The sequence below is a fragment of the Festucalex cinctus genome, chromosome 14, assembly GCF_051991245.1.
Source record: "Festucalex cinctus isolate MCC-2025b chromosome 14, RoL_Fcin_1.0, whole genome shotgun sequence".
NCBI lineage: Eukaryota > Metazoa > Chordata > Actinopteri > Syngnathiformes > Syngnathidae > Festucalex > Festucalex cinctus.
In genome coordinates, this window is record NC_135424.1 from 2,910,570 (window position 1) to 2,924,201 (window position 13,632).

Here is a 13,632-nt window from a genome sequence, read left to right on the forward strand (position 1 = left end):
AAAATAACCCTAATGAGGACAAGAACTATAAAATCTGGAGGAATGGAAAAACTGCCATAAATATATTGTATAAACTTCAACTTCAGATGAGATATTACTTTTAGTTGGGGTACAAGAACGTATTAAATATTTTTTTTTAAATGTGGGTTATTTATTTTTTAATGTTCCTGTATGAGCAATGTTTATGTTCGGCTTACAATAAAATTAAACCAAACGTACTCTTTAGGAATAAAAATTCCAAAACCAAATTTTTTTTTTTTTTTAGGTCCTTCATGTAAAAAGTTCAGGAACTAAATCAATCCACGTCATGAAGTCAAGTGATAAAAGATTTTATGAGTCGTACAACGATAAGGGAGTTGCTGACTAGAAGTTATTTTTGTGTACTCAAAGTTTCACAACATGAACTAAATCACCGATGAAGTTTTTAATGAGGCAGAGCCTCACTCTCTCTCCGTTCAAACCGGCGCCCGTGTTTTTCAACGTTTACGACACAAAACGTGCACTTTGTGTTCCCGTTACATAAGTGTGAAAAGGGCCCGCTGTTGTGTCAGCTGCGTTACGGGGATCAGAGCGAGGTGGCCCGCGGCGATTCGACGTCAGCGTCAGTTCCATCGCTTTTGTGTTTTTGTAAATCGGGAACAACTGGACGGAGCACCTGACGTGCGTACGTGTACGTTCCCCCCCCTCACTTGCCAGAAAAGACACTCAGCGGGCGACGATACAACACAAAGATAACACAGCAAAACAACCAAGCGTGGTTGGCACTCTTAACACTCACCTTCTGAAAGAAATCCTCCCCGCCGTTGACTCTCCCCTCCGAGGCAGCTAGAGTAGAACAGAGAAGAATAAAAACCATCATAAGTTATGACCTATCTCTTGAAGGTTGTGTCTTCACATGGCAGCATTTATGGCTGAGATCTTTTTTTTTTTTTGCTCAGGTCATGTTTGGCTAGTAATTGGCACCACTCGTTTACAGGAATGTTTTGAAAGTCATTGTCTGTAATCCAAAAGATTGGAAAAACAATCCCGTGTGACTAATTGACGGATATGGGGCAATCGTTTGGTATTACACGACACAGAAGCCAGGAATGGTGAAATGAATACGACGTTTGGGCCAATTGTCGTTTGACTTGCACTCGTTGTCAGATTCCTCGGCACGATTCTGGGAATAACCTTGGAAAATGCAGTTCAGGAAAGAATATGAACCACATAAGAAGGGTCCCAGTGCAAACAAAAAAATAAATAAAAAATCAAAATTTACAAGAGTTGGGCCCTTGAAAGTCTTTTTCCGAGCACGAAATAGAATATGGAGGAACTCCCTCGGCCGGTCCTGTGATTTGAACTGCAGCTGGTTGTTAATAACTGTGAACCACGTAACATTCTTGTAAAATAGGCTTGAGGTCAGTATATTATGAGGTACCACAATGCTGGCTTCAGGCAGTACACGTAATCACACTGTCTCATCAAATAACTGTATGAATTTTAACTCATCCACTGCCGGCCCAGTTAAAATGGAACTTTGACGTCTATAACCGTCAATGGCAGTGAATGTGTTAAAGATGTACAAAGAAGTCATTCTAAATACGTTCAGTAAATTTATAGGAAATTATGACATACAGTGGGGAATTCTGTCTTTGTTAGTTGCCTAGCAACTGCCATTTCCTACATTAGCTAGTTGGAGAAAATGACTTTAGCAAGACTTCAGCATCCACAGCCAGACGAGCAAAGAGTTAGCTTGCAAGCTAGCTTAGCAAATTCATGAAAATCATCACAGATTTCCTGCTTCTATGTGATCAATTTATTGAGACGATTCACGTTTTGGGCCAACATATTGACGTTCAAAATGCACATTTAAAACAACTGATGTCAACCTGTAAATCGCCTTAAATTCCTGCCTCAGATGAAGTCATACAGAAACTGACTTCAATATATTTAGTCTAGCGGTTACATTTTTATAATACAACAGCCAAGAAAAATACGCTCAATAAATATACAAAATGTCACAAGACCTGATTATTAGAGATTTTTTTTTTTTTTTACACTTTCTAGCCACAGTCAGTTAAACTAACGAAACAAGTTGAATTGAGGTACTTTACATAATGTTTCCAATTTGTGACATTTATGCTAGCAGATAGTTAGCGTGCAAGCTAGCACCGAGAACTCAAAAATTCATCAACATTGTGACATATTTACTCTCGTCATGAGAGCAGTGATTGAGATGAACTGCTGAACGTGATTGAAAACAGCAGACCGCGCTTGCAAAATTTATAGAAGCGCATCCTTGAAACAAAACATCGACACGGCATCAAATTTCGAACTTCATTCGAATTCAAAATCGGGCCACAGCTGATGCAACAAGCAGCAACTCGTGCAATTAATCAGTCGTTAAATATGACACGTGCGGTCTGATTTTGATGAAGCGCCGCTTTGATTCGTCGACTTGAATTGTTGGACCCGCGCTGGATGAAGACGAGGGCCAACACACCAAAGCGAACGAGGCTTGTCGTCACGCCAGCACATCTGCAAGTCTTCCACATTGTGGCAGCTCTGCTGATGTCAAATACATATCTGTCCTCCGAGGAGAATTCTCATGTTTCGCTATCATTTGAACAGGAAGTTTTAATGACGCCTCTTAACTAGCGTTCGCTAGGGATGGAACTGTTGCCGTCTGTCGGAATCTGGGTCAGGCACATCCGCGGATCTCAATGTGGGTAAGATGTATAAAAACTGTCCAGACATTCCCTTATTAACGCTGATATTTTCAACGCATATGCAGAATGTGAGAAGCCTACTAAAAAAAAGCAGCAGCTTTATTGCCATTCGGCGCAGACATTGTGGCCTTTGGCGATGCACACCTACATCATCTAGAAGACGTTACACTTTCACAGGCTGCTCAGTAAACAACAACCCAAGCACTTTATGATCACATTGAGACTATTTTGCTGTAGCTACATTTCAGACCTGATTTCGGGCCAAGCAAACTCTCAATCCCATATTGCGCTAATAACAGATGGCGTCTGGATATTTGCTGTATCAGTACTGAAAAAGAAATCAAAAGGGAAAACTGAAAATTGGCTGTTGTGTGGACAGACACTTAAAAAGAAGTTTGCAGATAGTTAGCAGTCATATTGCAAACAACAACCACCATCCTTCTTCTCAGTACCGAACGGGCAGCCAATCAAGAAAGTTGTGTAAGTCTTCCATCAAAGACTTCGTCTCTGAAATAAATCATCAAAAAAACTGTAGTGCGTTTAAGATTGAGAAACCAGGTCTGGCTCAACCCCAGATTGACAAGTTGATCTCAACAAATTTCATAGACAGATCACAGAGGCACCGAGGTTGCCGACTGACAAGAACTTGGGAGAAAACATGAGCAAAAGCCTCAAATTGAAAGGGAAACATCCTGTCGACAGATGCGTGGCATGCAAACCAGCCGTGGGAGAACCCAGACCCGAGACGGGAAGATTATGACACCCACTGGGGCGCTTATCATGCCAAGGAGGCCCATCGGTGGACCCCGACGTTTATAACGCTTCCTCCAAACCTGAACCTGCTGACATGCTTGACTTCAAAAAGGGAATTTAGCAGTTAGTTACTATTTGCGTTGCGTCACACTGAAAAAATGCTAAGAGGCTTGTAATTTGATTAATAGAGAGAAACATAACTTGGGAGTTTTCCTTCACTGAGCAGCCTTTCAGTTTGCCTCAAGGGTTTGTAACAAAAACGGTCACTCCAAGGCTACAACAATCTCTTCTACAAACCTGGAGAAGCTTTGTCAATAGTCTGACAATGATCTCCTGTATGAACACAATGATCTCTTGTAAAGACCTACTAACAACTATAGGTATCAGGCTGATAACATTATTAATAGCTATAGCATTAATAGCTACAACATTCTCTTATAAAAGGTCAACAACAATCTCCTGGATAGGTATGCAAGCTGGCGACATCTTCGATTTCGATACTTTACAGACCTACTACAACCTCCAGTACAGGCCTCCAATAACCTCCTGTAAAGACCTAGGCAAGATTGCGAGGTAAGGGTCTTCAACCAAATCAATTTAAGAATATCAATTAAAGTCCTACGGAGATTTCTGGGATAGGCTAGCAATGACGTCTTTCTTACAAAAGCTCCAGCGGCTTCTCTCTTGTATAGGACCCCAACGGTCTACTGTATAAGCCTAAAAAAAACATCCCGTCCCGTCCATATATTCAAATTTCTGAATCGGATTATACTGTAGGACCACAGACACCAAAACATTCGCCAGTGGAGTTCTACAACAATCTCTGTTCTCAGGCCTACGACAACATTCGACAGAGACTCGCATATTCTTCAATAAAATGACAGCAACAGATGAAGCAGAAAATACTTTCGAGCACTGCATTTGCCAAGCAAGGTCGCTACCTCTCAACTTAGACTGCAGCGTGCTATTCTTCAGCCCGCCAACCAAAATTACAGGCTTTTGCGGAGACACGCTGGCTGACTGCTCCAAACAAGGGCTGTAGCGCACATCCTTTGTTTAAGTATATTTTCAGCATTTTGTTGGAGAGGTCGTTACTTCCGTTACGACTTGAAAACAGAGCGTTGTTTCTTTGTACGCAAGGACATGGACGACACTTCTCTGAGTCCAGCAATACATTTGTAAAACTCTCGTTAGCACTGATCTTCCCCTATTGTGTAGTCTGGAATGGAGATTCTTTGTACTGTAGAAACAAAAAACTGCTTCTTTAAAGGGTACCATCTGATCCTTCATGTGGCCATTATGTCAACAAAGTGGGTTAGTAGTTCCTCAGAATCACGCCCTTCAACTGTCATAAACCATCAAGTAATGCCGCAACACATACATTATTTGACAGCAGCTCAAGAATGTGCTGAAAGCCTTCTAAGTCAAGAAGAATTGAGTTCTTCCTCGATAGTTCGGAGATGATCGCTCGAGAATTTGCAACCTTTGGAGCGCTGACAAGAAAATCGAGTATTCTTCCTAAGTCGTTTTGTCGTTTTGCGGCGGCGATTCCATTTAGTGAACGTATCCAATGAGTCCATCTGTCACAGCATGTAAAGAAGCGATGAGCTGCGGAGGAAAAGCATGAAAGCCTAAACAGTGCCAGATGATACGCGGGTCTGTTCTCCATTATTTCACGGAGAGAGAGAGAGACTAAATCCGGGAGATTCCACTGTTGTGACACGGGCGGAATGTAAACAGTGTTGATTTCTACAGTTGTGGCTACGATCCACGCGCAACAATCAAGCAAACAATACCTTCTAACTCCATCCAGAAGCCTTGGACAGTTTTTCCTGGTGGATTCTTGCACTCGAGTTCAGCTTTGATGGGAAAGGGTGAAATGCAGGTTGAGAGAAGGCCAAACAGAGCCAAAAATATCCACACTCCAGAAAGAGCATTCGTCATGTGGTGATGTAAACAAGTGTCCATTCATTCCAACAACTTTACACCACTCAATCAGTTAGAAACTACAAATTACTCAGTGTTTCCACAATATGTATTCGGTGCATCACAAACTAGTCTATGAGTCTGTCTTCAATGGTTTGGTTTGGACTATCAATTCATTATCAACAAAATGGAGAAAACAGTCTACAAGTGGTCACACCCCCAAAAATGCAACAACAAACCGTTAATGTTTCACTTTTGGCAAAACTCCGTCATGCTTACAATATAGCAGCCTTGGCGTCTCACCATACACGCGCCTTTTAGTGAGCTAGGGCCGTTTCTTCACGCAGGTACGAGAGCTGTCAGTTAGACTTGATTAACCTCTCGATTATTCCATCAATGACTCGGGCAATCTGCCCTTTATAGTAGTTTTTCGCTGACAAAATTATCCACAACACTGTAAAATCCCAATCGATCACTGCTTAGCGATGTGTTGATAGAACAAGCTATGCTAGGCTAAAGGTTAGCTGGAGAAGCTTTAACATGCACAGAGAGAAGTTTAAACACGACAATTTAGTGGAAGACACTTTGTAACCGTAATGTAGTGATGGGACGTTGAGTGTGTTTAGGATTCAAACCCTGCTTGGACCACATTTTGGTACATTCGATGGTTTGATAACAACTGACTATCGTTTCAAGAAATTGATTATAATTTCTCTGAAATGATTAAATCCCACCTTAGACGGATTGCAGTTTAAGTTTAATTATTATTCAGTTATCGTTCAACTTCAATTAAAACTTTGTAATTTTCACATAATTTATATTTCAATTTACTTCATAAGCATTCGGCTTTCAGCATTCCCACGCAATTTCTCCAGAAATTGCACTTAGTCTAGTTACATACAACTTCTGTCTTTCTAGTTTAAAGTGACCCCAAACCTTGGGCATATTTTGAATTTTTAAAGCACCGCTACATGGAATGGTACCGAATGGTGAATGGTACTTCACTTATATAGCGATTTTCCACCTTACAAGGCCCTCAAAGCGCTTTACATTTTTTGACTACCCATTCAACTACTGATGACAACATCAGGAGCAGCTGGGGGTCCAGTATCTTGGCTCAAGGATACTTCCACGTGGTCACAATGGCATGGGATTGAAACCGCAACCTTTGGGTTGGGAGACGACCTCCATACCACCGAACCAACAATGCCCGAACGACGTGAGCAAGAATTTGCTTGAGACGTCCTTATATCAAGCCGATTTCATTTCTCGCCTCCTCCCGCATCATCATCATCCCTCATATACGTTGCCAAGCGATTTCACAAGGCAGCGCATTCCTGGTGCCTGGTATCTTCCAGCCCAGTATCAGGTCCCCTGCCGAGTAAAAGGGAGGGCGCCTCGCTTGGACACTGTTGCTGTGTAAACATGACAATTGTTGGGAAATCGCCGTTAATCATATTACAACCACCGACGCGGCGTTCATCTCAAGACGACTCGGCTGACCTCACCACTTAAACGCGTCTGCCGATACCGACAAACACGGCCAATCAGATGCTCAGGAAGCGAACATAAAGTTCAAGCAAATCATATTCCAGGATGGACAGAAATAGACCCGAAAAGAATGTTTGAAATTTTCTCTCTAATCAGCAAAAGGGATGAAATGCAGCTTGCAGTCACTGTTGAGTGATCAGAGCGAGAACAACAAACCAAAAGCAGAGCTTGTCCAAAAGGCAAACGCCGAAAAGGGGAGTGGCTCAAGTGCCAAATCTATGCCCCCCCCAACCCTAACCCTAACAGAAACATTTCTAAAATAGCAACCGCAAACCAGACAGAATGTAAATCCGCACTCTGACAAGGGCAGAAGAAAAAGATGTCGGCGGGCCGTGGAATAACAGAATATTCATTTACAGCTCCGCCAGCACAGAAATGGGTCAGAGAGCTGAAATAAGACTCCCCAGGCTGCACCTTCTTTTTTTAAGTAATGAATTACAGGTTTTTCCACCGACCGGAGCTCAATTATATTCCCGCAGCTGCCGAGAGCTTCATCACGGCCGCGATGGAGGAATGCGAGCGAGCAAACTTTGAATCGAGTCGTCTTTTTTTTTTTTATTGTAGCAGCATGTTGTTGTGGCGACGGGCGAACGAGAAGGTGCGAGAAGGGAAGGAAAAGGTGGTGACACAGCGGGCAGAGAGCCCTGCTGTGAAATCAGCTCGAGTTACACGCTGGTCGCTGCCACTGACGGGCGACCAGTCCGGGGCGTATACCCCCCCCGCCTGCGGCTCAAAAAGGAAGCCGGGATAAGGCGCCAGCTCAACCGCAACCGGAACGTGGAAAAGCACGATAGAAAATGGAAACGCTACTTACATTAAATTCAGAGCAAAAAAAAAAAAAAAGCAAACACAGGACCCTATTGAGATCAAATGCTAACATGCTATGCTAACATAATGTGATAAAAACCCGATTTTACAATGATAATTTTTGACATTGTTGACTTGGCATTCGCCAATATTAGATTGTGACGGTATGATAACCGTGAGGAAAAATATGGAGGTATCACGGTAGTAAAACTAAAGCTTAAAAATTTGAGTTTTGAGAGAGAGAGAGATCAACTAGCTTAGTGCTAGCTAGGATGATGCTAGCTTCAACATAGATATGATTTAAAATGGGACCAAAGTGAAAAAAAAATATCCTTTGTTCTACCGTTAGCTAAAGTATGCCACGATATTGTGGAGGTTAAAGTTAAAAACTAAAAAAACGGTTAACCTTTCTGTGAATTGAGACACTAAGACATGAGCGCGTGAGATAAATATGGCTTTTGTAAACACGCTACATAAGTACACACCATTTTGATGAAGTTATTAATTTTTTGGATGATGACGTCTTTTTTTGATTTGGTCATTTGGTGGCTAGGCTAACGTAGATACAAATAGCGAACGCGGATCTTTCATGTGAGTCCGACCTCTCCACATTACTGCTTCAAAAATTGTAATTTAAATAAAGTAATGCCATTAATGGCTCTGTTGACTGTCAATTGTTGGTGCTTTGCTTTGCTCATACCGACATACTGATTGTTTGATAAATATGACGAGAAGTATTTTCCATACAAATATCGACTGTAATTATGACTTCAAGTAGAAATTCTGGTGATGTCACCATTGTTTGAATGGAACCCCGTTATAAACAAGAAGGTGGTAAATGTTAATGCTTTCCCACCAGTGTCTTGTCTTTTAAAAGATTACAAAAAAAAAAAAAAACAGGCAGAAAAGTGACCACACAGGGTTTTCTTGTCCACATGAAGCCATCTTTCAGGCTTTCATGCCGCTGTCAAGCTCTCCAAGCTGTTACAACTTGGGAGTTCTAGTCGGCGGTGCCAAGAACACAAAACAGTAAACTGCGATGGCTACCAGGGCAAGGTTCTGTTTTCACCGGTTTCCCTTACAAAAAAAAAAAAAAAAAAAAAATCTATTTACTGATTGGACTGGCTAGGTCCAAAGACGGCGCTGGAATTGCTGGCTTCATAGTTTCCATTTTCTCCTGGAGAAAGTGGGCCAAAAAAATAAAAAAATAGTCGACTGCGGGGTTTCCGAAGCCACTGTGAAGTCACGCCAGCTAATCGGTCTCGTTTGGATTTTTCCAAAAGTCACACAACCCGTGACGACATTTCCAAACGACACCTTCGCATCTCCTCATTTCAGCTTCATGCTGGGAAGGCCTCTTGAAATTCTTAACTCATATAATTGCAAACTTTCACTCAACTCCGTTTACCATATCATACTTTTTTTTTTTAAAAAGTATGTCAATCCTTTTTCAATAGCCACTGTTGTATTATGGGATGCTGGTCAAATGTGATTAAAGGCTTCGCTATGTGCTAAAAATACACTGGTTCTTGCTCCTCGGCAGGATGATGTTGTGTAGCAGGCCACAATTGCGATGCAGTTTTGTTGGCGGGACGAGTGGACACCGCACAAGTCGAAAAGAAAAAAACTCATTTGGGGCGGCCCGGGTCACATTTGCCTTCAACGCGGCGTTGACCATGAAAACAGGACACGTGTGTGACTTTAGTTCGGAAACATTATTTTGAGTTGTGATTTTGCACAAGTGGCACAATTCTGGCTGGATTTACAAGGCGTATTTGTTTACAATAGTTACTAACTACTTCATTGTGGGATTCATGCACAAGCTATGAATCCTAATTTACGTTAAAACATTTAAAATCAGTATCATTTATTTTTTAGATTTAATTTTTAAGATTTATTTTTGAATAAAGCAAAGCTTTTTAAAAATATTTATTACTATTATTATCATCATCATCATTATTATTATTATTGTTATTATATATTGATTAAAATCGCAATCGTCCAGAATGGCTATTTACAAAAAACAAATGAATAAATAATAAAATACAATAAAATAAATGACAAATAATAAATAAATAAAATAAATAAAAAGGAAAGAAATTAAAAGAAAACAATAAGAAAGAGAGAGAAAGAAAGAAAAAACAAAGAAAAAGAGAGAAAGAAAGAGAGAAAGACAGAAAGAGAGAAAGAAAGAAAAAGAGAATAACTTGCTTTGCTCCCCCTCATATCTTTGATTAAAATAGAGCACTTTTTCCTCCCCAAAAATCTTGTTCTGACTGTACATTTTTATGAACATTAGCAAGCTGCTTTTTATTTCATTACTTTGCCTTAAAGTGTCTTAAATTCTTTTGGTGGTAAATTCTTCGAAATGTTGCATTCTTAATGATGTCATAGGAAAGTTAGCACACTGGTATAATGACTTATAACATGAATTGGAATCATTTTGGCTATGTCAATCACGTCATACGACAAAAGGTGGTCTCAGATCAGATTTGGGACGGAAAGCTACCAGTTCACATCATTTCTTACTATCTCTTATTACTCTATTTATTGTTATTTTAACTCTAACACCCGATTTTGCCCGTCTTGGGATGACAAAAAGACGATTTTCGTATTTTGACTCGACTGTTTCATGGCCACCGTTCCAAGCAACTTGACTATGTAACAAAGCAGTCGGCCATCAAGTCGTGTACAAATAGCAGACGCAGAGCTATCATTTGCGCAGTGGCCGCAGCATAGTTGGACAGTAGCTTTCGGCAAAGTGTCGCATGACTTTTTTTTTTTTTTTTTTTTTTTTAAGGAGCTATTCGGTCACACACAATTAAAACAGACATAAAAATACACCAGAGCTCTTGTCAAATAGCGTCCATTCAATCAGAAGTGGTTCGAACACGTCAAACAGAAGCTAATCCAAAGAAAACACCGCTAAAAACAAAATGATCAGACATCCTGCATTACTCCTGGAGGCAGGATGAGGTCAAAGGTTAAAAGAGGTTTCATGGTTCAGATAAATGCGGCCTCTAGACCTGAACTAATAAATAAAGCAGAGAGAGAGGAACGCGCAATTCTGTGCTCCGCCCCCGGCCAACCCCAGAGCGACACCGAGGCTGCTGGCGAACCAACAAACCGGCGGGAACGTCCAATCAACTGGCTCCGTTTACACACCGCACGAAAACATGACACACACAGCGTGACGTGGCGCATGGTATGTCCGGGACACTTTTTTTTTTTTTTTTTTTTTTTTTGGCTCTCGCTTGGGCCGCTCGCGAGCTAAGTTGTTTTCCTGGAAGAGTTTGGAGATGACATGCAGCTTTGAGGAATGCACTTGAGCAAGCGCAGCAGCGCCAGACATATGGGGGACGGACAGACGGACGACATGCGCGCCGAGAGGTAAATAACAAGTTAAGCGGGGTATAATCAACTCCAAGTTTAAAGTCCGGGATATGTTACAGAACCACCCACCATAGGTGAAAATCTGCAATATTGTGAGACCAATTTAAAAGAAAAATCATCACGTCTTAAGAGACGACAACAACAACAAAAGATACGACTAACAAAGGGGGACAGAACAGAGAAGACGTTGCCTAACAGTGCCCCGATTTTTTAAATTCCCCCCACATACTATTACAGACTGTGCCTTTAAGAGGAGGGGCCTGGTGGAATTACACGTGAGATCAGTTAGTCTTTGTGTATCATGAGAAGAAATTTACACTTAGCTCATCTTTTCATGATACAATAATCGGCCACATTCGGTACACATAGTAGTTAAACGACATTTTGAAATAAAAAATAACCCTCACAAATCAAATTACGTCTATCTAAAGCCTCAATGCTTTTCAATGAGCAGAGAGCGTCATTTCTCCAAGGCCGCCATTTTGACTTGTGACGTAGCTCGGAAATGTCAATACCACATGTTATCTGAAGCAGTTAAGAATCAATATTTATCCAGTAACATTACAAAACAAACAAACAAACAAACAAAAAATGATTCAAATTAAATGTGTCATACTCACCAAGGATGCATAACATTAAAAGTATTCATGCTACAAAAATGTTTTGCTAGTTAGCCTCAACAAGTTTTTTTTTCCTAACCAACCAACCAGGGCCGAAAAATGCCGACGTTGTGGAACCGCCAGCTGCCACTGTGAGGCGAATTTGAAATAAGAAACACTCACATTGCTAATATCGCTTAAACCAACCTTCGACAAGCATGACGACTCAATTCTGACGGCTATCAGTTAATGTCATGGCAGCACCTAGTCTAAAATAAATAAATAAATAAATAAATAAATAAAACACGCGTACTGGAAGCAATGAAACAAAAAAAAACACGCCACGAAATAAAGTAGCCCACCGCCGTTTTTTTTTTTGTTTTTTTTCGTCTGACGAATGTACAGAAGACTGTACACCCGCGATAAATTGTAATTGCCGAGTGTGGATGACGCACGTGATTAGCAGATGATCACTGCCACTGGCCAATCAAAACAAATCCCGCGTGTACGTTACCATGGCTCAAATGAAATTGAGTACAACTTTTTTTTTTTTTTTGGTAAATTAAACAAAGCTGTATTGGCGCAGTGCTGCGAAATATCCAACCTAAATTTTGCTTACCCAGTAACATGAATTCCAGCTTCTTTCGGTCCACTCGGAAGCGCTCCTCCGTCCACTCCGGGTCGGGCAGCTGGTGGGGTCCGCTCAGGTCATCCTCGGATCCCGGCAAAGGAGAGTCTGTGCTGCGCTCGCTGTTGGAGCCCTGGTCCGACTGTTGCTGCTGCAAGTATCCGCTCAAAGCGTCGCACTGGGCGGCCATGGCGGCGCTATACTCGTCGGCGATGATGGATGGATGGATGGAGGAGGAGGAGGCCTCAAAAAAAGTTCTGCTGGGCCGCGTGTTCCGTCGCTCGGGAGCTGGGCCTCGCCAAGCCTTCACGGACCGTCATTTCCCCCCATTTGAGCGCCGATTTGGGGGTGCTAAAAATAGGCAGACCCCGCTCTCTCTCACTCTCTCTGCAGGCTGAGCGCTCAAGTAAAGAGGCTGCGCCAAACACAGACAAAAAGTCTTCCAACCAAGCAAAGTTTCACATGTCACCGTCCTGCACTCAGACTCCTCCCACTCCAACTTCAAGCATCCTTTTTTTCCCCCTTTACTACTAGTATGGGTCCGTTTGTGCATTAGTTCCACAATATATACACTATAAGGTTCATGTACTAGTATACTAGTCTATTTGTCCTCACTAGTGGAACGATTGTGTCTCAAGTACTTTTATTTTTAGTGATAAAACGGCACAAGTTGACATCTGCACGCTATCAGTACATACACGGCTGTCAACAAGAACATTTCTACCAGTTCCGCCTAACAACATGTAGTTGTACAAAGGGTGCATTCGATGAATACACCGACCTCGAGCTAGTAAGACAATTCATCAAACTAGTAGAATGAGTAGTTTAAAATCTAGTGGGGGAAAAAAATAGTCATACGACTTTTTATTTCTAGAAACATTTCTGCACACTAGTAGGCCAAATTTATACTAGGACAACTACGTTACTAGTGAGGCAAAATTGTGCACTAGTTGACTATTGTCCACTACTAGTATAACTAGTTAAGGACTATAGCACAAGGACTAGCAGTCCAACGTTGGTATACTAGTAGGACAACAATATTACTAGTGTGGCAAAACTGTGCACTATTAGTATAAGTAGTTAAGTGCTATAAGTACTAGTAGCACACGATTAACCAGTGGACAATGTTTCCTTAATAGCAACACGCAGTTGTACTACTAGTACACAAATCGCTAGTAAGTGCATTCTGGCCACAAGTTCAATGACGAGTTCATCCTAGTGGAAAAAGTAGTCAATCCAGCTTTTTGTCTATACACATTTTGGT

The 13,632-nt window shown here is 41.4% G+C and overlaps 1 protein-coding gene across 3 annotated transcripts in view; it reads right to left on the reverse strand.

The window, feature by feature from the left end:
- Window positions 1–12,798, reverse strand: part of LOC144001498 (protein bicaudal C homolog 1-like) — a 52,253-nt gene extending 39,455 nt beyond the window's left edge. The window contains exons 1-2 of one of the 3 annotated variants that reach the window (XM_077495847.1): window positions 12,360–12,798; window positions 779–825 (exon numbers count right to left, since the gene is read on the reverse strand). In XM_077495847.1, coding sequence (XP_077351973.1) covers window positions 779–825; window positions 12,360–12,558 — 246 coding nt within the window. In that variant the 5' untranslated portion in view covers window positions 12,559–12,798. Of the gene's footprint in view, window positions 1–778; window positions 826–5,260; window positions 5,318–11,947; window positions 12,015–12,359 lie in introns of those variants that run through there. The other 2 variants (XM_077495848.1, XM_077495849.1) reach the window with 2 other exon arrangements.
- Window positions 12,799–13,632: the final 834 nt, after the last annotated feature.